We start from the raw sequence: 25,672 nt of genomic DNA, 5'->3' as shown, positions 1-25,672 counted from the left end.
TTCGAATTTCGAAGTGTTTTTTGGGCTACTTCGACCATCGAATGGGCTACTACGACCTTCGACTACGACTTCGAATCGAACTATTCTAACTAAAAATCGTTCGACTATTCAAACATTCGATAGTCGAAGTACTGTCTCTTTAAGAAAAAACTTCGACCCCCTAGTTCGCCATCTAAAAGCTACCGAACTCAATGTTAGCCTATGGGGAAGGTCCCCATAGGCTTTCCTAAGTTTTTTTGATCGAAGGATATTCGTTCAATCGTTGGATTAAAATCCTTCGAATGGTTCGATTCGAAGGATTTTATCGTTCCATCGAAGGAATAATCCTTTGATCATTCGATCGCACTATTTGCGCTAAAATCCTTCGACTTCGATATTCGAAGTCGAAGGATTTTAATTCCCAGTCGAATATCGAGGGTTAATTAACCCTCGATATTCGACCCTTGGTGAATCGGCCCCTTACTGTACCTTGTGGCATTTGTGCAACAGCTAGTTTGTGGTAACTAGTCGGAAGTTTAAGGGGTAGACTAGTGTCGGCAGTGAGGATTGCTTTACACACAGTGAAGTTCATTATATTCTTTTTTTTCCTGGAAAAAGCTTAGACCATCTGATTATAATAATGAAACCACAAATATTTGATTTGAACATTTAGTTAAGTAGTATTCATTGTTCATATAACAACCTTTGCCAGATATCTATGTTTAAATAAGTAAAAACCTTAACTGAACTCACTTGTATTAGACTATATTAACTTTAGTTTGTTCTTTTATTCAGTCACATTTACTTTTTTTCATTGGTTACTCCCAGACTTGGAATCTGTAGGCTAATATGGAGGGGATTAAACTGTCTCCTTCCGAATAAACCGTTAGAAAATTGTTTGGGTAATATTAAGATAGTACATTAACCAAAAGGTGTTCCTGAATTCTATTAACACTCATATTTTTTTATTATATTTCTTAACCTCTAAAACTGTAATTTTAAGACATTAAAGATCTGCTCTGTACTGGAAACACTACTGGAAAAATAGATGAAAAAATGAAGGAATTCAACCTAAGTGGGGTTTCTGAGATAAGGCTAATGTGAATCGGGTGATTTGAAAAATTCGCATCTGACTGGTTGCTCAATATTTTTGGTACCTTATCTAGAGAATGAGATAACAGAGGCATTAAGAGACAAGTTAATTTAGGTGGATATTTGGCAGGATATGTAGCATGCCTACAAAAATGAGGTCACACACATGAGATCCACGTTCCCATAGGTCTGCTTTTTTCCTTTGGACAGCAAAGGCCACGGAAGGTTTATTTTTCATCACTGCATCCCTGTATAAGGGGGCTTTTTAGCTTAAGGCAGCAGACTTGGTGTCACCCCCATCATCACCCCTCTCCTGACTCTTAACTGCAGTGCGCAAACTTGATGGTGGGAATCAGATGACAAGTGTAAATAATGCCACTGTCCCCTCTACAGTAAAAAGCCAAATATCTTGTTAAAAACTGGTCTAGTTAGAATATATTTAATAGTCCATAATTGGCCTGATTAAATGATAACAAGCTAAATCTATGCATGACTGTACAACAGACTTGTATCTGCAATGTTGAGCCTCATCTAGTCTGTTCTGAGACATATTTTAGGTCCTTGTTCAATCCATGATGCATTGTTTAAGCACTTGGGGTTGGACATAAAATTGCCAGAACCTCTTTGTATCATTTGCTCTTCAACTCCTGAACTGTAGGGACAGATTAGTTCCTTAAAGGGATACTGTCGTGGGAAAAAACATTTTTTTCAAAATGAATCAGTTAATAGTGCTGCTCCAGCAGAATTCTGCACTGCAATCCATTTCTCAAAAGAGCAAACAGATTTTTTTATATTCAATTTTGAAATCTGAAATGGGGCTAGACATATTGTCAATTTCCCAGCTGCCCCCAGTCATGTGACTTGTGCTCTGATAAACTTCAATCACTCTTTACTGCTGTACTGCAAGTTGGAGTGATATCACTCCCTCCCTTTTCCCCCCCAGCAGCCAAACAAAAGAACAATGGGAAGGTAACCAGATAGCGGCTCCCTAACACAAGATAACAGCTGCCATATGCTTTACCTATATACTGTGTGGAGTGGGGGATCTATCTTTTTCTTCTCTTCTCTTTTTTTTTTCTTTCTTTTTCTTCTCTTTTTCTTTTTTTTTTTTTGTTTTGATCCGGTTCGGTAATCACTATTTGAGCTATATTGCAGTTTGATACACTGTATACGTTTTTATTATGATGCTATTATGCAATTGTACTGTAAGTGACATTTGAGCTGTATTACATTTAGACATAATGTTTAAACATCTGCAATGGAGATATTGTACAATTGTGAAAGTATGGTTTTTATTGTGTGAACTGGAAGTAAAAATAAAAAACTTTTGAGTGAAAAAAAAAGATAACAGCTGCCTGGAAGATCTAAGAACAACACTCAATAGTAAAAACCCATGTCCCACTGAGACACATTCAGTTACATTGAGAAGGAAAAACAGCAGCCTGCCAGAAAGCATTTCTCTCCTAAAGTGCAGGCACAGGTCACATGACTGGGGGCAGCTGGGAAATTGACAAAATGTCTAGCCCCATGTCAGATTTCAAAATTGGATATAAAAAAATCTGTTTGCTCTTTTGAGAAATGGATTTCAGTGCAGAATTCTGATGTGTTAACTGATGTGTTTTGAAAAAAAACATGTTTTCCGATGACAGGATCCCTTTAAAGACAATTCCACTACGTAAACATGGGTTTGTTGTCCTAGAATAGTGCTTCTGAAATAGACTTTTATGTTTTAATTAGCAATTATCTAACTCCAACATTTATGTCTTTGTACCAGTAAGCCTTACTCTACTTAATTTATTTAACTTTGGTGTGGCTAATCTTCTTAAATAAGCATTACTGTTAAGATCAATAGCCTCAAATTTCTGTATTAATTTATTAATAAAAAATATTTCAAATACATAATAAGAGCTTACTACAGCTTTGACTTCTCCTAAATAGATTGTAAATATTGAGATTTAACACATAACTTTTTCACATTGCAGTAAAAATGTTGCACCAAGAACTGTGTCCATGGGACTTATTAGCACAGGAAAACTTGCTTCTGATAAGAAATTCTTTATACTTGGTTCTTGCTGTACTTCGTGCCTCTGCAACATGCTCTTTTGTATCAGTCAGCAGGTACTTACAATAGAAAGTAAACCCTCAAATTCATTGTAAATGCATTTTCTGACAGTCCAGGTAGACATAGATTGGCTTCACCCACCATATGCTCCTTACTAGAACCTTTTATCCTTTGTAGACCCTATAACTCAGTGGTTCTCAATCATTTTTAGTTCAAGCCCCACTTGAAAGTCCAAGCTTTGCCCATGGCCCTCATCATAAAATGAGTACAGATAGAGAAACATATTGGTGTATAAATCATAGTTTGTAGAACATCTGAATTATTATAATGTGAATGATGAATTATACCACTGCATATGTTTTAGTAAGTGATTATCAAATGTCAAAATATTCAACAATGGGAACAATGAATGACAACTATAAAAAACTGCAGAAAGAGTGTTAGAAACAGATTCACTCTATTATCAAAAGGAGAAATTATAATTAGGAAGACTAATATGATTTGATATTCTAGCTATTATTATTCCTAAGAGACAACACTTTTGTATATTTTGAGATAAATTTGCACTGTTTCCAGTTGATGCAGTGCCAGAGCAGGGCCACCATCATGGGATCTCATACTACTAAGTTAGAAGGACCCTCCTACTCAGGTGCCCCCAGTTATTAATTCATTGGTCACCTGGGCGGAGGACCCTGCCAACAAGTTGAATAGGACCCCAATGAAAAATAAATGGCCCACACATGAACACCCTATTATGCAGAAACCCATGCAAACTTAGCCTACTCACCATGCACTCACACACTTTTACATCTCTTGGTCCCTTCTGCCATGGAACCCCTAAATGTAGTACCCTCTGTCCTTCCCTGAAGGTGGCCTTGAATGAAGGTCAACCATTGGCAGGCTTTTTGATGTAAAAAATGTAACAACAAATGTAACAACAGGTGCAATGTTTGCTCCAGCTTTCATCATAACTCATAAAAAACAATCAACAGATTATTAGTAGCATGCTCCTGGAAAGTAAACATCTGATGAGGTGTGATACTAGACCTAGAATTTTTGGTGAGTCTATCATGTGTACACTCAGAGGGTTACTTAGTAAAATCTGAATTTATCTCATTTTTTAAATAAAAACCATGACCAAACTCTACTACCTAATTTGGCCTTTTTTTTTTTTTTTAATTAAAAAAGCTTGATTTGATCCGTTCGGGTAAAAACTCAGTAAAATCAAGCAAAAACTGAGCAAAACCCCAAAAAAACATTTTTTCCCGAATTGCTCAATTTTTAGGGGCTTTTTCCCCGAAGAGCCCATATTTTTGAAAAGCCTGAAAATTTTTGGTCTATTTCCAGTGCAGACCACAGAAACTTCAAAATAGGATAGGGATAGCTGTCACCGACTTATACACAACCTTGGCATGTTTGAGTTGGTAAATTTTTTGGATACTGATTTTTTGCTGTATTGGGCTTTAATAAATCTCGAAAAATTCGAATTTTAAAAAAAAATGAAATTAATTGAGTTGTGTCTGTTATAACAATCACTTGTTGGTTAAATCTACAGTTGGTAAAATCTAAAGGTACTTCTTGTTCACTGCTTACCCAAGACCAAGAGTATTCTCTACTGTACTACTTGTACCTACATATATAGCCATTTCCACAATTTGCCTTCTCACGTTTGCCCAGTAAAAGCCAATTGAGGTGAAAACTTTATCTAGACATTTGGCTCAGAGGGTTCCCCATGTCCAACCATGTCACTCCATAAGTGTATTATCAGCAGCACTATTATTAGCGTGTAGTGTGCAAAGTGTAATTTCTAAAGCAAATTGCCATGAGTAAGAGCTACTGCAGTTGTGCTCTATGTATAACAATTGGCACAACTGTGCTTACATTTTGGTTCAAAGTGGGTGCAGATTGCATTTTGCAATTTTAGAATGAGGGTTACTATATTAGTACTATACTTCCAGACCACAGGTATACCAAGTCTGGTGCACATAGTGATACAACCTACTGTGAGAACCAAAGCGAAAGTCCAAAGGGGTGGTATCTCCACGGTTCCCCAATGTCACAATGAGCACCATTCATCAGAGGAGGCAGGATGGATGCACTGGCAACTATTTGGATATGCAGAGAAAGTTTGGAAACTAATATCTTAATTAATTAATTCAGTATCGGCTCTCCGTTGGGTTTACTTTATAAAGAGGTCCATTCCGTCATATTTTCAGGAGCACAATTCAAGGAACAGACCAAAGTACAGGCATGGGACCTGTTATCCAAAATGCTCAGGGCCTGGGGTATTTCAGCTAATGGATCTTTCCATAATTTGGATCTTAATACCTTAAGTCTACTAGAAAATCATATAAACATTAAATAAACACAATAGACTGGTTCTGCTTCCAATAAGGATTAATTATATCTTAGTTGGGATCAAGTACAAGCTACTGTTTTATTATTACAGAGAAATTAAAAATGTGGATTATTTGGATAACATGGAGTCTATGGGAGACGGTTTTTCTGTAATTCGGAGCTTTCTGGAGAATGGGTTTCCAGATAACGGATCCCAAACCTGTATAAAGTTAGTAGAGCCCTATTCTTAATAACTCTTTGTTTTACATGCAGTATATCTTATAATCACTAGCGTCATACGTTTACCTTTGTATCGAAAAGCCTCCTGCTTTGCCTCCCAGTTAATTATACATTTTCCAGTCTCTCTCGGAATGGAATGGATATTTTTTAAGAAAAAAAAAAAAAAGCTAATAAAAATGAAAATCAGATGTGAAACCCAGGCTGACAAAAATACAAGAATAAAAATCTTGATCCAATTATTCTCTTTGGTGAAACTTTCAATCATTAAAATATTTCTTTCGGATCCGTATCTGTGCACTGCAGAGCATGCTAACAAAAATACACCAAGGTATGCATTAGCACCAAGTATTATGTGTTCAGCAAAGCTACCAACATTCTGCTTATTATATCTGACATCCCTCATTATTGTGCTGCCAGGACTGACAGAATCCAACCCAGCTGAACTCCTCTCTGTCCAAGTTTGCATATAGAATCCTTTTGTTGCTTCGGCCTCAACAACCATGATTTGATTTGATTTGTTTTATTAATAGACATAGACACAAGACATAGAACAATAGTTGGATGTATCACATCAGATACAGATGGAGCAGACTTTCTCTAGGCATTTTCCTAGGACTGCCATGTCCCTTCACATATAAAATTATTGTCACATTTCTGAATGTGTTGCGGTGCTTCATGTGATGTCCTAAACAATGTTGGCTCCATGCGTGTGCTAATTGTGAAATATCTTTGGAGTTTGGCGCCTTGAAAATTGTATTTGGCTTTGGAATATATTAATACTCCCCCCAATGAAACAGGGCAAATTACTGGATCTGTAGACATCACTGGCTTTAGGAAAGGGCAAATAGCTTGTCCCCTGGGCTTTCAGCCAGAAAGGGCCCCATTTGTCCATAAAATGTATACACTAGTCTTTGCAAATAGCGATGGGCGAATTTCTCCCACTTTGCCGAAAAATGTGCGAATTTCTCATGAAATTCATGAAACGGAGAAAAATTCACGTAAAAATCATGAAAGTCGAAAATCTACATACGAAAAGTCGCTCGCGACAATTGTGACACTGGGGTTAAAGTCAATGGGCGTCCTAATGGTGTTGCGTGGCAATTTTGACGCAAACGACTTTTCGGCTGTGAATTTTCACGGGAGATTTGTGAATTTTTTCGCTGGTGGTGAAAAATTTGTGAGATTCGTGAATTTATTTTTTTTTTGCAAACTTTTTTGATGGATGAAAGTGAGTGTCACGGCCGGCACCCAATACCAGAACAGGTGCCAAGTACCCTGGTCTCGGCTCGGCTTCACCAGTAGTGTGTCCACCGTTGGGCTTCGGGAGGAGCCCTCAGCTTACTTGGGTGCCACCTGGACTTAACGAGGGGTACAAGGCAAGATGTTCTGGCTGGCAGAGGGGCACGGCAGGTAGCAGAGTCTTTTGGGCCAAAGGTCACGGTACAAACGGAACAGGCACAAGAATCGTCAAACAGGCTGGGTCGAGGCAGGCAGATAACAAGAAACGTCAAACAGGCAAAAGGGTCAAACCCGGGTGATCAATCGAAGGGTTAAACTGTAGAGTAGTCGTAAGCAGGCAAGGTCAGGATCCAGAATTCAGAATAGTCAAATAGCCAGGCAAGGGTCAAAACAGGAATCAAACAGGTTCAGACTGAATCAGAAAATAGCACAAGGCTCAGGAGCACCAGGAATACAATCCTATCACGGGCAAAGTCCCACAGCCCTAATGGGCTTTAAATAGTGTTTGAATTGCGCGCCCCTGCGCGCTGACGTCACTACGTCAGCGCGCCTGCGCCTTTAAGAAAAACCAGAGCGCGCCACGCGCGCCCTAAGACGCCAGCGCCTGCGGCCTACAGGAAGCCGCTCGTCGAGGCGGGCGTCCCCGCCGAGGGGGCGACAGGCGTCCCTGTCGTCCCCCCCCTAGACCACCAGGTACGTTCGTTACAGTGAGTGTAATTCTCCCAGAACTGATGATGGATGAAAATGAGTGTAATTCTCCAAGAACTCCAACATCATCGCTAATATAATATTTGCTTACATTGCTTAAACAGGTATGGGATCTGGATCCGGAGACCCGTTATCCAGAAAGTTCATTATAATTAAATAATCCAAATCTTTAAAAATGATATCCTTTTTCTCTGTAATAATAAAACAGTACATTGTACTTGATCCCAACTAAGATATAATTAATCCTTATTGGAAGCAAAACCAGCCTATTGGGTTTATTTAATGTTTAAATGATTTTCTAGTAGACTTAAGGTCCAAAAGATCCGTTAACAGGAAAACCCCAGGTCCTGAGCATTCTGGATAACAGGTCCCATACCTGTACTATATTTATTTTATACTTATAATATATCTGACCTGCCTTTTCATTTCTATGAATCACTGAATGTTGGGTTCCATCTCTTATTTTCTATGTAGAATTCACATGGAGTCACACATTACCAACACTCTTCATGGAGATGGTAGTTGCTTTGTGTGCTTCTTGCACCATGTGTAGCTTTGCTTAATTGCAGGTGTGGTTTTCAGAATGGCTAGAAGGGCTGCTGATGTAAGTCCTTTTCTACATGCATTTTAATGTAAAATGATCTAATTAATGGATACCAAACGCTTTAATTGTTTTCTAGGCCCTTAATGTTGCAAAAACAAGTCAACATTTTGAAGAGAAGACTTAATTCCCTTTGATGTGGGGGTTCACCTTTAAGTTAACATTTAATATGTTATAGAATGGCCAATGCTCAATGTGTCCCATGTATATTTGTTCTAGTTATTTGCATTTTTCTTCTGATTCTTTCAAGGTTTCAAATAGGAGTCACTGACCTCATGTAAAAAAACAAATGCTCTGTAAGGCTACACATTTATTGTTATTGCTACTTTTTATTACTCATCTTTTTATTCAGACCTCTCCTATTCATAATCCAGTCTCTTATTCAAATCACTGCATGGTTGCTAGGGTAATTTGGACCATAGCAACCAAATTGTCAAAACAGCAGCCCGGAGAACTGCTGAATAAAAAGCCAAATAACTGAAAAACTACATATAATAAAAAATGAAAACCAATTGCAAATTGTCTCAGAATATCACTCTATATTATATTGAAAGTTATTTTAAAAGTTAACAACGCCTTTAAGCATTTGTTTCTAAATATTATATCAGCAGATACTTTGCTCAAGTACCAGATGCTACAAATTTGTTTTCATACTGAGTTTCTAGAGCTGCCTTTTAGTGATGGGCAAATTTGTCCCGTTTCATTTCGCCGAGAAATTCACGAAACTGGCGAAAAATTTGTGATGTCGGCGACAATTCACCGGCGTCAATATGGGCGCTGGCATCAAGGTTGACACTTGCACCCATTAAAGTCAATGGGCGCCCTTTTATCGTCGCCGGCTTTTAAATTGGCGCCAGCATAGAAAAACCTTTGATGCTGGCGTCGAAATCGCGACGCTGGCGAATTTTCACTGCAAATTCATTCACCGTCGGCGAAACGGGCAAATTCATATCAAACTCGCGCCTGGCAAATAAATTCGCCCTTTCTTTTTCAAGAACCTTTAATTTGCCAATATTTGGGGCACATTTACTAAGCTCGAGTGAAGGAATAGAATAAAAAATACTTCGAATTTCGAAGTATTTTTTTGGCTACTTCGACCATCGAATTGGCTACTTCGACCTTCGACTACGACTTCGAATCGAACGATTCCAACTAAAAATCGTTCGACTATTCGACCATTCGATAGTCGAAGTACTGTCTCTTTAAAAAAAAACTTCGACCACCTATTTCACCACCTAAAACCTACCGAGCATCAATGTTAGCCTATGCGGAAGGTCCCCATAGGCTTTCTAGGCAATTTCTGATCGAAGGAAAATCGTTCGATCGATGAATTAAAATCCTTTGAATCGTTCGATTCGAAGGATTTAATCGTTCGATCAAACAATTATTCCTTCGATCGTTCGATCGAACGAATAGCGCTAAATCCTTCGAAATTCGAAGTCGAAGGATTTAACTTCGAGGGTTGAATATCGAGGGTTAATTAACCCTCGATATTCGACCATTAGTAAATGTGCCCCTTAATGTATATACCTAATTTGTATAATCTGAGAATTTTGTGGTACCCACCAACAGGCTCCATCTCCCAGTACAACCCACTTTGTTATTCTGTTCATGTCCCATATATTTAATATGAGGAAAAATCTTCATGTTTACTAATATATTAATGAGCGGGATCTATAGAAAACATTTTCCTTTGTCCATCTTGTCCTCCTGTCAAACAAAAGCCTATTGTGTTGCATTTAAGGAGATCATGTAATAAATCAGAGCTGCCTGTGAAGATCGCATTGTATATAAAATATGCATTGAGGGCCAATTTACCTTTTTATTGTGCACTTTATTGGTCAGTTTCCTTGTCTATTAAAAGTTCATGAGGTTGTTTTGTGGAGACGGCAGCCTTTGTGTGTCATTGGAATGAAGCTTTGTGGCTTGAGCTGTGATGCTTCAGATTTGAAAAGGAAAAGAATTCAAAATAAAGGTTTTGGTGTCGCCTTTCATTTTATTCCAAAAGCTTTTAGACATGATGGAAAATCGAATTGGCTGTTCATCAAATTAACAACTGATTGTTGGAATTATAAGACTGTTAACAATAACAATTAAGGGCATCCAGCAACTATCTGAAATAAACCCTGAACAACAGTGTAATTGCTCAGAGTGCTCTGTTCAAAACTTTTGCAATTTCTATTAATTTCCATGAAACTTTGTTTTCAAGACATGGGCAGTTTTAAAGCTAATATAATGAATTAGAAACAGCAGTGCCGCCTGCTGTTCATTTCTGCCAGCTGAGTGCAGTAGAGTTGAGAAATTAAACGTGAGCAAACAAGAGTTACCTGATGTTTCTCTGGTGAGTTCTGGTCAGCAAGATGTTGCTTTTCTTAGGAATTAAAGTTTCAGCCGACTGTAGCCGTTAAAATGAACAGCAGGTAGTGATGTTGTTTCAAAACTGATAATATCTTCAAAACTAGAAAAAACTTAATGTGAATTGCAGAAATGCTTTGAAGTTTTCACACTGCCTTATATAAGGAGTCAATTACTCATAAGGTGCAGCGTGCAAAGTGAAATTGTTAAATGTTTTTACCCACAATATAGTGTTTTTCCCAACATTCCAGGGTAATTGGGGCTGTGAGGTGGTAATATGCCTGACACACAAGCTCCCAACACATTAAAACTAACCTAGTTGGACATGTATTTCGCGAATTGGGCACAATTGTGCTGAAAATCTTTGGTGGTCATCATCTTTTGATGATAAAATGTTGCAAGTGTGCTGTCTTAATTGGCGCAAGCTGCTGTGGAAACCCTAGAGCTACCAGGCAGATTGACAAGATGGAGTGGGAGAACCGAGTGGTTGGTATCTTAAGGGTTCCCCCGCATCACAAGAGGGGTTGGGACAGATGGAGTGGCAACCTCGCTCAACACCCACTAGGGGGGCGGGTGTGGAGCAAGGTTGCCGGTTGGGCGCCCTAGGCAACCCAGCCAGCAACCTCGCTCCACACCCACCCTCCTGCAACTCCTTCGCAACTGCACATGTGCATACACACAATGACATCGGAGGTTGGGGCATGGGAGCAGGAGTATCAGGGGCAGTGAGAGGTTGGTACTGGAGGAACATGAGGAACATTGCCTCAGAAACTTCCTCGGCCGTTATTGGGGCCTCAAGGGACTCTTTTTTGTTGCTCTGTCAGTTTGGGAAATGAAATAGAGTCCAGGTATTTCCCTAGCCCCTCTGTTGGCTCAAGTTTGGACCTGTATAGTAGTCCCCAAATGTATTCGCTATTTCTTGTGGGTTTTGTATTTCCTCCCCGGAGGGCAGAAGCAATCTGGGTATAACTGTTATCTGCGGTGAATCTTTGGCAAGTAAGGCCAATAGTTTGCAACTCTTGTCTCCCCTATTGTACCAGGCTGCCCTTCTGTTAATTGCAAACTGGGAGTGTTTGTCCTTTAGAAGGATGTCAATGGATCTCTGTGGGCTGTCGCTTTGGGCCAAGCCTGTAGGTCATGTTTGGCCCTGTCCAGACTCTCCTCTGTCTTTATGTGAAATACATGATTGAATAACAGGGTGATTGGCTATGTTTCTAGTTAACATCTACAATAGGTGGGAATTACGTACTCACTCTTAGTGATGGACGAATTAGCGCCGTTTGCGATTCGCCGAAAAATTCGCGAACTTCGCGCGAAATTCGTGAAATGGCAAAAAATTCACGAAACGGCGCCGGCGTCTCGTTTTTGATGCCGGCGCCCGTTTTTGACGAATTTTTGACGAATTTTTGCCGCGAATTTTCGCGGGTGTTTCGCGAATTCATTCGCTGGCGGCGAATCGCGCAAATTCGCCGCAAATTCGCGCCTGTCGAATAAATTCGCCCATCACTACTCACTCTTTATTTAAGTAAAATCAATTAGTTTTCTTGACATTATTACATGTAATATGACATTTAGGCCCCAGTGGTTTCCCTAATATTGAAAACAAAATATTTCTTTTCACAGATGAGAACAAACACCACCAAGAGTCAAGAAAGATTCATTAATTGAATTATATTTCCTATGATGCAGCTAATCACAAAGATAAATTAATTTAAAACAGATGCATTTCTTTTCCCAGAAGATGTTAATACATTGTCATAACTAAATGAAACACATTCCTTGGTTACAGGGCTGGAAAAAAGATCATAAACGTCTTATAATAAGCAAAGGCAATTTTATAGTAGGACTAATCCAATAAATATATACAGTTGTCGCAGGGTATGCACGTTAATAGTCCTCTACTTGCTTACCTCCTGTGCTCCTGCCCAGGCACTACAAAATCTGTATATTCTCAAGGATGGAGGAAGCAGAGGCGCAGAACTTTGCTGCAATTTCCTTTATTAGGAGTGTATCAAAACTACATGTTTAAGGCACACATGTATACTTGACTATTTGTGCCTGAAACATGTAGTTTTGATACACTCCTAATAAAGGAAATTGCAGCAAAGTTCTGCGCCTCTGCTTCCTCCATCCTTGAGAATATACAAATTTTATAGTAGGACAGAGAAATCACTTGTCCTGGGATCCCAATCCTCCATGAGACCTTGCTCAGACAATATTATTGGCATATGTATGAAGTCGATGATATTTCTGTGGTCATCAGGAATGACCTACACGTGGCCTGGGGTAGCTTTTGTGACACTTTGTGCATGGAGTCAACTGAGTTAGTGGCATTTTATGGGTCTCAGCCAGAACATATTTGTAGTTATGACATCATATATTGTCACCATCATAGTAATTGTACCCTTGCCTTGATATACCCTTGATATTGATGGAAGCAGTAAGGTGGGACTGTAGATTTGTAGACACTCTTCGTTTTGAGCAATAAACATTTCCCAGGTCTTTTCCTCTGGATATTGAAATAAAAACGCTACACGAGTTAGCTTTGCTTCAGAAGACAAGAGTAACCAGGTGTCATATTTGACTGCAGTTATAAAGATTCTGTTACATTTACACCAAGGGGTATGAATAGTATTTTTTTCTCAAAAGATTTATTCCTCTAAAACGCTAAAAATTTTAGATTTATGAACTGTAAAAACCACGAAAAACTCAAATACAAAAAAAAAGTCATTGGGAGCTGAGTTGATCCTATTGGACACATTTTTATCCATTCAGACTTTCAGAGGTTTTCGGATCTTTCTTCACTAGTAATTGCCCGACTTTTCATGGTTTAAGACATTCATGGTTTTAGAGAAATATAGTTCAATCATGGTTTCAAAAAGCTCTAATGCCACTAAAATTCATCCTTTAATAAATGGGCCTCCAAGAGTAGGAAGAAGCCACTTCTCTTTACCCGATGGAGCCCTACTCTACTGCTCTTAACACCTCAGCATCGGAGCAGGTCAAAGGGGGCCACATCACTAGTACAATGATTAGCTAAAGATTTATATCGCTCTCTGCACTAGCGGAGTCCAATTTCTGTTTTTTTGCCATCACTGCCGAGTGAGATGCTCCTTTCCTCATGGCAGGAGCGGCCTTGCTCGTTACCATTTGATCCACCTGTTTAACCCACAGACTCAAGTATCAAATATGTTTATTGATTGAGGTACGGTCAACTTAACTTTTTTGAACTTGATTTGTGAGCGATTAAATGATGATAGAAGTAAACAAGAGTGAGTAGTACTTAATTGGGAATGTGGGGGGAAGCTGAGTTGATAAAATAATATAAGTGGAGTATGGTTTGGATAAGGGCAAGAGGATAGAGATAAGAAAAAACAATGGGATGGGAAATACAATGATGAGAGGTATTGCTGGGGAGTAAAATTTATTGTAGGTAAGAGAAGCATCTTATTGGGTTCACTGGGTCTGCTGATCATGGTTATTTATTTTCTAAGTATTTGAGTAATACCCTTGAATCACTAGCATCTTATAATAAATAATGACCCCAAAGCATTATAGGTATGTGTGAGTTTTGAGTTTCCCTATGCTGGATATAGACCTATGCTCACATCTACAGGTTTCTCATTCACATCTCAGCTAGGCTTTATATCTGAGCAACCTTTATGTAACATCTAAAAGTTTAGACTCTTCCGACCATTCCCCTAGCTCAGTCAGTTGTTGCAGCCAGTGTGTCATTGTAAGGCTGAGCTTGAGATCAATACAAACAGAGATTAAAATATTACCCACATGCATCAAATTATACAAATACATACAGGTGATCTAGAGCAGTGATCCCCAACCAGTGGCTCATGTGCTACCTGTTTCACTATCTCCTTGGATGTTGCTCCCAGTGACCTCAAAGGAGGTGCTCATTTTTAAATTCCAGGCTTGGAGGCAATTTGTGGTGCATAAAAAGCAGGTGTAGTGCCAAACAGAGCCTCCTGTAGGCTGCCAGTCCACATAGGAGATACCAAATGGCCAATCAAAGCCTTATTTGGCACCACCAAGGAACATTTTTTACATCGGAATTTGACTCATGGGTAAAAAAGTTTATAAGGATATAAGGATATTATAAGTTACCTCGGAGTTCCATGACCTGTATAAAAACACTCGGCCTTCGGCCTCGTACTTTTATATGGTCATGAAACTCCTCGGTAACTTATAATATCCTTATATTTTACAAAAGGGGGTACTTTATTCACTATATAATATACTTTAGTCAGCCATTTAGTCATATGGGTAAAACACATGTAGGTTATGTATTGTTGTCGTTCTAAAAATATAACATTAAAAATATATATTGCGTGCTTGCTCCTTTATTAGACTTGTGCTGCTAATATGTCCACAGTAGCTTATGTGAGCTTGAAGAGAAATAACTGGGAGTAAATGGAGCTTGTCTGGGATGTCTGTCCTCAAGGTGACCTGCCACATGGCTCTGATTCAGTTCTCTACATTCTGGTGATTCAGCAATCTGAAGCAAGCTAATTATCATCAAGAATAGAGAGAATTACACTGTTATTTTATAGCAGTCTTGAGATATTATTATAGTGAACCTTGGGGTAACCAATCAGCTAAAATATACCCACCATATGCCAAATAGAATATTTCAGTAATTGTGGATTTTAATGACAATTCTCTTGGTTTGAACTTTGGACACTCGCATTTCATATGAACGGAGATGGCTAAAATGGTGATATTATGTTTCATAGCTGAATAAAATAAGTTAGCTGCTGTTGTTCTGCTTATGGAAGTACAGTTAATTCATTTTTATGGGATGTAAGTCACTTGTTTCATGTTTTTATATCAAGCCGTTGGCTTCCGTGGATGGATGTTATGGGTCTATACGGACAGGCCAGGCTGAGCTGGAAATTAATTGTCCAAGTGTTGAGTTACCGCGTTCATTTCAGTGTGTAATAATATGTCTTAATTATTCTGTTAATTAAGGATCTACTACAGTACAGGAACATAGTCTGTGTCAAAGGACATTCCCCATAAAGAGAAACTGAAACAGAAATATGTTAAATTGCTTTGCTTTGAAGCACACAACGCTGTAAATACTCTCTGTAATGTGGCAACCTGTTCTTGCATGGTTCCCAGTAGGTTAGCAAGTGATACAGGTATGCCCATCTAATTAATCAATAATACACAAATCTTAGACAACCAGTAGTTGTTATTGAACCTATATAACAATACTGTATTCTGGTTTGCTCCTGAATCAAGGACCCAAGGGTTACTTTAAAGGGTATGGGATTTCAGGTAGATTGTCTGGTTATAACTGCACATGGGCAGGTGGATCAAGGGCTGTGCCAAAGTTATTATTTGTATGTTGGAAGGGGTTGTTGGAAGAAGTAAAATTCTAAAGCGAAAGATTCTCCTGTAATTCAAAAACATGTCGAGCATTGAAGGTGTAAGAAATTTGTATTGTTGGCTTCTTGTAACTAGAATAAATGTGCCTTCCAGCACTTTATGTAGGTAAGCCAATCTAAAGTGGTGTGTAAGCCAACCTATAATACAAATATGAGGCCTGTTATCCAGAATGCTTTGGATCTGGAGTTTTCTGCATAAGGTCTTTCTGTAATTTGGATCTTCATACTATAAGGGGCCGATTCATTAAGGGTCGAATATCGAGGGTTAATTAACCCTCGATATTCGACTAGGAACTAAAATCCTTCGACTTCGAATATCGAAGTCGAAGGATTTAGCGCAGATAGTTCGATCGTACGATCGAAGGATTATTCCTTCGATCGAACGATAAAATCCTTCGAATCGAACGATTCGAAGGATTTTAATCCAACGATCGAAGGAATATCCTTCGATCAAAAAAACTTAGGAAAGCCTATGGGGACCTTCCCCATAGGCTAACATTGACTTTGGTAGCTTTTAGCTGCCGAACTAGGGGGTCGAAGTTTTTTTTAAAGAGACAGTACTTCGACTATCGTATGGTCGAATAGTCGAACGATTTTTAGTTCGAATCCTTCGATTCGAAGTCGTAGTCGCAGCAGCCCATTCGATGGTCGAAGTAGCCCAAAAAATACTTCGAAATTCGAAGTTTTTTTACTTCAAATCCTTCACTCTAATTTAGTGAATTGGCCCCTTAGTTTACTAAAAAAAACAAACAATAAAATAAAAATCAAACAATAAATAAACCCGATATTTTTTTTGTTGCTTCCAATAAAGATAAATCATATATTAGTTGTGAGAAAAAAGAAATCATTTTTAAAAATTTTAATTATTTAATTAAAATGGAGTGTATTGGAGATGGCCATCCCATAATTCCGAACTTTCTGGATAATGAGTTTCTGGATAATAGATCCTATACCTGTAGTTAGTGTTACTAGATTATGATATTACACAATGTATTTTCTATATAAGAGCAGAAATGTTGTGCCCCTGAAGTGTCTGAAGGAAATTTAAGAGGAAAAAGAACCTTCTTATGTAATATTTGTTATTGGTACCAATGGGAAATTTGAAAAGAGGGTAGAAGGAAGTAGATGTTTACTTTATAGAGAGCAGTATTTCTAAAACCGGCAGTAGAATTATGGAGAGATATGGTGCTGGAACAGGAGAATATAATCTTTACTTTTTGATATACTGTAACACTGTAAATCACTGCTTAAAATAAACCTTTAAAATTGATGAGGGTGCTATTCTAAGCACTTTTGCAATGGACATTCATTATTTATTTATTTATGGAGAATTTTTGGAGAAAAAATACGATGAGTGAATAAAATATAAATCAGCCCCTTCATTGTATATGAATCTGGAACATGTTGCAGCAGTCATGGTAGAAGGGGTATATATTGATATTAGTATTAGTGATGGGCGAATTTATTCGCCAGGCGCGAATTTGCGGCGAATTTGCGTGATTCGCTGCCAGCGAATAAATTCACAAAACACCCGCGAAATTCACGGTAAAAAAAACCGGGCGCCAGCATCAAAAACAAGATGCCGGCGCCGTTTCGCTAATTTTTCGCTGTTTCGCAGATTTCGCACGAAATTCACAATTTTTTCAGCAAAGCCAAACGGCGCAAATTCACCCATCACTAATTAGTATGTAGGATGAGAGATGGGTTGTGCAAATATTTAGTTTTAAAAGTAAGAATAGCTGTTGATAACTGTATGCCTTCACTATGCTATGTGCAAATTCAAGGAATGTTTTACCCAAATTCCACACATCCACATATCAGTACTGAAATCCTGCTCTTCTGTCTGCAGATTCGGGTCTGTAGTTATTGAATTCCATCTTGTAGTTATTACTCATTCACCTTGGGCACAACTGTGGAAATGCCTAGCATGGACCCATGTTATGGTGCTATTGGCTATTGCCATTATTCAGTCACTGGGTTGTGCCAGAAAAGAAGTTCTTCCATCTCACAACTGGCCATCAATAACAATGTATTTAGGAAGCCCCAAGACAAAAACCTAGAGAGAATAGGGAGATATACAAGGTAAAATATTCATACAAGATCATTTGCAAACTCCACTTGCAATTTCCAATGTACAGGTGTTGAGTGCACAGCTTATATCGGACATTAGTAATAAGTTGATTGTGTTCTAGAGGCTTAATTGTGGTTTTAATGGAGAAGAAGGAGAAGTAAGCTTTATCAGAAAGGTCTGACAAACCCACAAAGTAATGCTGATCTGAGTCATCTGTCAAAAGAAACATTGCATTTCATTCCTTCTATTGTGTACACATGGGCTTCTGTATCAGAATTCCTTCTCTCAGCCTAAACTTCCAGGGCACGGGCTTGAGCATGCTCAGTTTGTTTCTCTCTCCATCTTCCTATCCCTTCTCCATCCTCCACCACTTTCGTAATCTGAGCCCAGAGGGCTGAGGGCAACATGGACGCTATTAATTCAGTATTACTTCAGTATGATGGATCATCTAATAAGCTAGGAGAACTACCAAAATTTGTTTAAAGTATTTTTTACCCTGACCAGGATGAATGAAAACCTTCTAGGCGTATAACAGTTTATTATGTAAAAACTCTATTGAAGTCTATGGGAAAAATCTGGAACTGAATTTGAAGAAAAGTCTTTTCTCCTCAAATTGAATCTCAACCATGACTTTTCAAGTGATAAACCAAGAGATTTTTTCTCAATGAATTGTATCTGGCCCATAGTTTGATACAAAGAGGGAGTGGCTACTAATCTAGAAATACTATGGAATTTTCATGGTCATTACTTACAAGGTCTAGTAAGGCTGATCAAGCTATAGCTAATTTTGGCTTTTTGCACATTAGTTATTTTCTGTTCACAATGAAATTTTTAACAAAACAGTATAACTAACTGTGTCTCAGACTGTGCATAATATCTAAGTTAATGTACTGTCAGGAATAAGTAGGGGCTACTGTGGAGGCATAGGTTGGAAGAGTCCTTCAGGCAGGTGCACATGGGACATGGAGAGCAAAGGACAGGATCAGGAAGATAAGGGTGAAGAGTCAGAGACTGGAGCAGGACTGGAACAGGATGGTGCAGGCAAAGAAAGCAGAACTGGATCAGAGACTGGACAGTAGCAGCACAAAGCTGGAGGACAAGCAGACAGAACTTGCAAGCAGAGCAGGGCTGGAGCAAGGTACAAGGTTCAGACCAGAGCTAGGAACCAGAGCTAGGGGCAATGCCACAGTGTTCAGAAAGACCAATGCTCAGGCGCTGGTGATGAGGAGGGATGGCCCTATATAGGGCAGGGTAATTTCTGCTGACGCCAACCCACTGATTAGGCTGCTTCTGGAAATACACTGCAAAGGACAGGTGAAAAGGCACAAAACCAAAAACCAAAATCATTTCATGGCATTGTTAAGAAATATATTGGAATGTGAAGATTCAGATGTGCTATTGCAAGGACCCGACTCATGTTCTTCATAAATATGTGTAAAATAATTCACATGGGTTGACCAAGCTTTCCACAAATTCAACACTGTTAAAAAAATATAGCTGCATTTTTAAAAAATCACTTTGAATTATGGAGAAATCGGATTCGTTCTAAGTTGAGCAAATAAAATCTATTCTTATTATTGTATTATTCTCTATACAGAGCTGTCTTATTTTACAGTTCTTTACAGAGACGTTAATCATACATGTCAGTTCTTGTCCAAGTGGAGCTCACTTTGTCATTTCCCTACTATACACACACTAGGGTCCTTTATAACAGAAACCAATTATGCTACTGCCATGTTTTTGGGCAGTGCAAGCCCCAGAGGAAATCCACACAAACACAGGGAGAACATACAAACGCCACATGGTTGTGTCCTGGGCAGAACTAAGAAAATGTGCAAATGTTCAAAATTAATTTTGAATGTTGTAATATTTGAAAAATGAATATTCTCAAGCAAAACAAGCAATGTATAAAATGTAATATAATGTAGTAAATCCAAACTTTGTCCAAATGTGTACTTTATGTCAGTCTCTGTAGGTGCTTTTATAGAATTACACATAACTGTAAATTTAATACAGAAACCACATTTCATGCGTTTTTTATATATTTTTATTTCCACTGTTGTTGGATCTGTTGCCAGTTGTGTTCTTGATAGTCTAACACTGATTCCCTGCTTGACGGACAACAGCAAAAGCTAAAATATAAAACAGAAAACCTGTGCCCATTAGCAAGCAAGATACTATCCAAAAAAATAGGCCCGAGCTGTAGGTGATACACAAACATTGTCTGGAAGCATGATTAACCATGATATGAAAAAACCCTAAGGAACTGAGGGAAACTAAAGGAAAATGCATAAACAATAAACTGCTCTTATGGTAAAATACAACTATTTTTGTAAATAAGAACCAGAATCAGTAAAAGGTGGAAGGCTAATTGAAGAAAAGAATAATTATTCAAGTAGATTTCTATAAAAGGGGGCCTATACTGAAAAAAATCTGATCCAAAATATTTTTCTCCAACATGAGCTTGATTGAACTTCTCATTTCATGCATAAAGTACATCATGTTTGATCACAATATCACAGAATTTACTTTGCCGGATTAACCCTGGCAAACCCCGTAAGTTTTTTTTTTTCTGGAATGTTAAGAATTTTATCTTGGCAAAGTGCGAGAAATATTCAGCTATGTTTTTTGACCCTTGGAGGCCTATTTAACAAGCGTTGAATTGTAGTGTTTTTAGAGGTTTTTGAAACCACAACTAAACCAGCTTTCTCTAAAATCATTTAGTCATTAAATTTATTCAAAGATCCAAATTTAAAAAGTGTGAATGAAAAAAAAGCAAAACAAAACAATATGAATACCTCTAAAACCTCTAAAATTTGAGTTTTTCAGACAATTCCTGGTGAAAAAAAAATGAGAAAACCTCTAAAATAGATCCAGCGCTGCTCCCATTGACTTCTCTAGGACATCCACAACTTGGTGAATTTTTGACTTTTTAAATTTTTACAGAAATATTGAAAAAACATGATTTTTTAGAGAGGAATTGAGCTGTTAGTAGATAGCCCCTTATGCAAATGGCATGAAATCATGGGGGTTTATTGTTACATTATTTTACAACTTTGATGCGATTACCATCACTGCTTCAACTCCTGCTTCAGCAACAACAATGTGGTTCTTCACAAAATTTTAAAGCTTTGTAAGGCAATTGCAGCAGCATGGAAACTTGGGAAACGTGGCAAAAGTAGCAAACATTACTATTATGAGGCTTTTTAAATAGAACCATTAGCCTTTTCTGTGTTGTTAGTCTCTTTTACCTCTGTCATGGTTGTTTTGCCCATCCATTTTGATGTTCCTGCTCAACCTACAATTTTTTTTTTGTCCCTGGACTACATCTTTTCAAATATTTCCTCTTATACTGCAAAATAAGAAGATTATGCTAAAAATCTCTCGATTTCCAAAGTTAGCTTCCATTAGCATTGTCCTTTAACCAGGGAGCAAAGGGATAGTTTTCCTCATCACAGAGATTCCATCACCACTCGATACAAAATATATTTTCAAGTATAGCTGCTTTTGGAAGTAGGATACTATTCTTAATACTTCAGGCTATGCTGCTTGAAAATACCAGCAATATTGAAATTATGTAATGTTCTTTTAATTTCAATGTATTTTATTATTTCTTAGAGAGCAACCTCCTTACGAAACTGTACCGAAAAGAAGAAACCATTCACATTACAGAAAATGGCTGCATAAGCAGCCCTCGATTTCCCAACAGTTATCCTCGAAACCTCCTTCTCACATGGAAACTAAGCTCAGCAGAAAACACCAGAATTCAGCTTGCTTTTGACAGTCAGTTTGGGTTGGAAGAGCAAGAAAATGATGTATGCAGGTGGGTCTGAATGTACATGTGTAGATATTGTTTCTTTAATCTGTTACACGTTCATGGGTATTTCAGGTGTGACAATCTCTCAGGAACAGCTGTTTGGTAGGGGACCTGCTGCCTAAATCACAGTAAAGCACAATAGAGGGCAACAGACATCAAAATTGCAGGTTAATGCTGATGTTTCATTCGCTAATGCTGGAATAGATCATTTTTGGTCTCTTCTGGGGGCATCTTGGCAGATGGATAAAATATGGCCAATTCAAGTAACCAAAGAATACAGAATGTGGCCAAACAACTTAAATCAAATCAAATGCTGACCGTGACTAGTCTCTAGCACTTCAGACAGCAATAACTTCAAAAATTGACCTGGGTGTCTGAACACCAGGGGGTATATTTATCAAAGAGTAAAGTTTGAGGTCACCACAGTCCTCTAGAGTAAAAGTCTCCCACTATCCATTAATTTCTATGGGATTTTTAAAAGAGTATTTATCAATGGGTGAAAGTGAAAGTTCACCCTTTGATAAACACGCCTTTCAAAATCCCATAGAAATGAATGGACTTTCACTCTAGAGGACTGTGGCGATCTCTAACTTCACTCTTTTATAAATATACCCCCAGGTTGTTTGCCTCCGGGCTCAACCTCCGCACACCATCAAGATAGAAACAAGGTGAAACAAAATGTAATCTGCACTCATTGATTTGCTCAGGTGGCTCAGGTGCAGCACCCTAAACCCAAATCTTGGGGTGATGCGTAGGCAAAAATAAAAAAAAGCAAACACTCCTGCAGCCAACTGATCTGGATTAAAATGTAATTTTATTCCATATAGCTAAAACTGCGTGTCCTGACATATTTCGTATCTAGAGATTCATAACCATGTCCCTATGATTACTTATCTCTAGATACAAAATGCCTCAGGACACACTGTTTTAGCTATATAGAATAAAATTATGTTTTAATCCAAATCGGTTGGCTGCAGGAGTGTGTGCTTTTTCTGTTTGCCATTAAATGAACTCCTAAAACATCTGCATTGATCTCTTAGAAGATCCAACCAATTTTGTTACAAGTGACCGTGACAGGTCACCTACTTTTTTTCTCCATGAAAAGGAAAAGGATAAGAAAGGATATTCTGAAGTTACAAGATATCTTAAATATTATGTTATATATACTATAGTGCGATAACCTGGAAACCGTTTGGATCCATCCATAGTTTGCCATTTTAACAACAAACAGTTCCATTCATATCCTGTTATGGTTTTGATGCATCTTTGTGTTGACACCATGAATATGTCAGTCATGCCTAAGACAGCTTTCAATATCATAAATGGGTTATTTATCAAAGTCCGATTTTATCTCAACAGTTTTTGCTACAAACTCTGATCAAATCCACTCGGGTTTTTTACGCTTATTTATTATTACATTTTCCCGAATTTTTGCAGGGAAAAAATCAGATTTTCACGATTTTTAGAATTTTTCACCCGAAAACTCTGATTTGTTAAGCTTTTTTTTTTGCCTGAAAACGTTGTGGTATTGCACAAAACCCAGCGCACATCAAAAAATCATTGCGACTTCTCCCATTGACTTATACGCAACCTCGACAGGTCTGAGATTTTCTAATTCCGACTTTTCCATCCTCTGGGTTTAATAAATTCCAAATTTTTTTTTTAAAAGTCCGATTTTATTAAAAAAACACAAATATTTCAGGATTTTAGGATTCAGAGTTTGTTAAATAAACCCCTAAATGTGTATTTAGGATAAATAATAAAAATGAATACCCCTCCTGACATTTGGGGGGTTATTTATTAAACTCTGAATGCAAAAATCCCGAACAATTTGTAATTTTTTTTCTTTATAAAATATGACTTTTAAAAAATCATGAATTTTTTTGGAATTTATTAAACCCAGAGGATGGAAAAGTCTGAATTAGAAAATCCGGCATTTCAGACCTGTCGAGGTTGCATATAAGTCAGTGGGAGAAGTCCCAATGATTTTTTGATGTGTAATTGTGAATTTTTTTTTTTGCCTTGATTGTGTTTTTTCTCAAATGGTTGTACTACATTATTTAAAAAAAAATACAAATCTCAGCAGGTTATAGGGGGCAATATATAAACATGTATTTTTTTTTATATTATAATTTTTTTACCATGATATAAATAAATTTTAGTAAAATATAAATACAAAATGCAGGGCCTTGGTGTCAGTGGTGTGGCCACACACAGTCGGTAAAATTTCCAACAAATACAGATATAGTACTCAAGACCTTAATTTGATGTAATACAATGTAATCTGAATGATCTGTAGGTATGATTTTGTGGAGGTGGAGGAAGATTCTGAGACCAGTTCAGTCATTCGTGGAAGATGGTGTGGCCATAAGGAAGTTCCTTCAAGACTGACATCAAAAGCGAATCAAATAAAAGTCACCTTCAAATCTGATGACCATTTTGTGGCTAAACCTGGCTTCAAGATATGCTACTCTCTTGTGGTAAATACATTTGAATATTTCTTTTATACACTGAAAATGAAATGTTTCTAAAAATATGTCTGCAATTCCTCTTCTGCAGTTATTACTACCACCACCCCTCGTTTTAAAAAATCGTTTTTAGAAAATTGTGTTTTCCCTGGGGCAAAGAACAATCAAGGGTTTCAGCCAAAAACAAAAAAAAAACAGATAAATACAATTACTTTACTAAAGGGCAAATTGACACCAGCGACTGATTCGTACCCATCGATGCACTTCGCCAGCGCAAATAAGCTAATTCATTTAAATGTGGAGTTTTGTTGTGGGCGCCGAACGCTGGCGACTTTTCTCTAGCATTACTTTGTGCTAGAGTTCATTTGTGCCTAGAGAAACTTCGCTAGAGGCCTTGCGTTCAGGCTAATTTGCATACGGTGGGAAATTTTAAGTATTTGTTGCAGCAAATACATTACATTACACAAGTCCAGGGAACCTTAATAAAGACAATAGAGTTGTTATTATGCCCTACACATGAGCCCACTGTATAGTTTATGTTCCATATGTTAGAAAATGTATGGGGGAACCCGGTTACCCAAACAATTTCAAGGACTTTTGCAGGCTATGAATCTGAAAAAAGAAGACTCCAGCGTTTTTTGGACTTAGAAACTTTTCCCACTAAAAAATATGATGTAAGTGACAGAAGATTGAGGAAGATCTATGCACTCCAGTGCACTTAGCCTGGTCTGAGCTGGTGAAGGCAAGTCTGGCGAAAGAGGTAACGTTCAGTAAAATCCACATTTCTACAGAGCAAATTGTCGCCTGGTGATATAGTGTGAATGACCGCTAGCGTCTATCTCTTTTGCTAGCGAAGTGACGCCTGTAATCATTAGTAAATCGTAAGATATCCCTGCGGGCTTTAATGCTAGCGAATTGACAGTAGCGTTAGCCACTTTGCCCTCGAGTAAATCTGCCCCTTGGTGTTTCCCATCACCTCAGACTGCCTTGGGCTATGTAAAGAAATCATTGGCTTCCAAAACAGCAAGTTCCTTACCTCCCTGTCTGTGAATCCCTTTGTTTTGCCTGCTAGTCAGCCCCAAGCATCAATATTATAACACGGCATCTTTACAAGTAAACAGCATGTTCCATCTTCACGATGATTGTAATTCAGGATACATTTGTAACGATTAGGTGTATTGTTTAAGTATTCTGTTCTGGTCAGTGCGCCTTTCTTCAAAAATAGAAATTAAAACACAGGTCTCTGAGCTCCACATCATTTCTTAGAATCATACGTCAATTACAGCTTTCTGAATACG

General features: G+C 38.0%; 1 protein-coding gene across 1 annotated transcript in view; it reads left to right on the top strand.

Moving 5' to 3' along the window:
* LOC108707572 (platelet-derived growth factor D-like) overlaps nucleotides 1-25,672 on the top strand; it is a 144,799-nt gene that overhangs the window by 33,607 nt on the left and 85,520 nt on the right. The window contains exons 2-3 of the mRNA XM_041582683.1: nucleotides 21,708-21,912; nucleotides 24,206-24,386. Of these exons, the coding sequence (XP_041438617.1) occupies nucleotides 21,708-21,912; nucleotides 24,206-24,386 (386 nt within the window). The remainder of the gene's footprint in view (nucleotides 1-21,707; nucleotides 21,913-24,205; nucleotides 24,387-25,672) is intronic.

Source organism: Xenopus laevis, chromosome 2L, assembly GCF_017654675.1.
Source record: "Xenopus laevis strain J_2021 chromosome 2L, Xenopus_laevis_v10.1, whole genome shotgun sequence".
NCBI classification, from domain to species: Eukaryota; Metazoa; Chordata; class Amphibia; order Anura; family Pipidae; genus Xenopus; species Xenopus laevis.
This window is presented reverse-complemented; position numbering and strand designations above follow the sequence as displayed.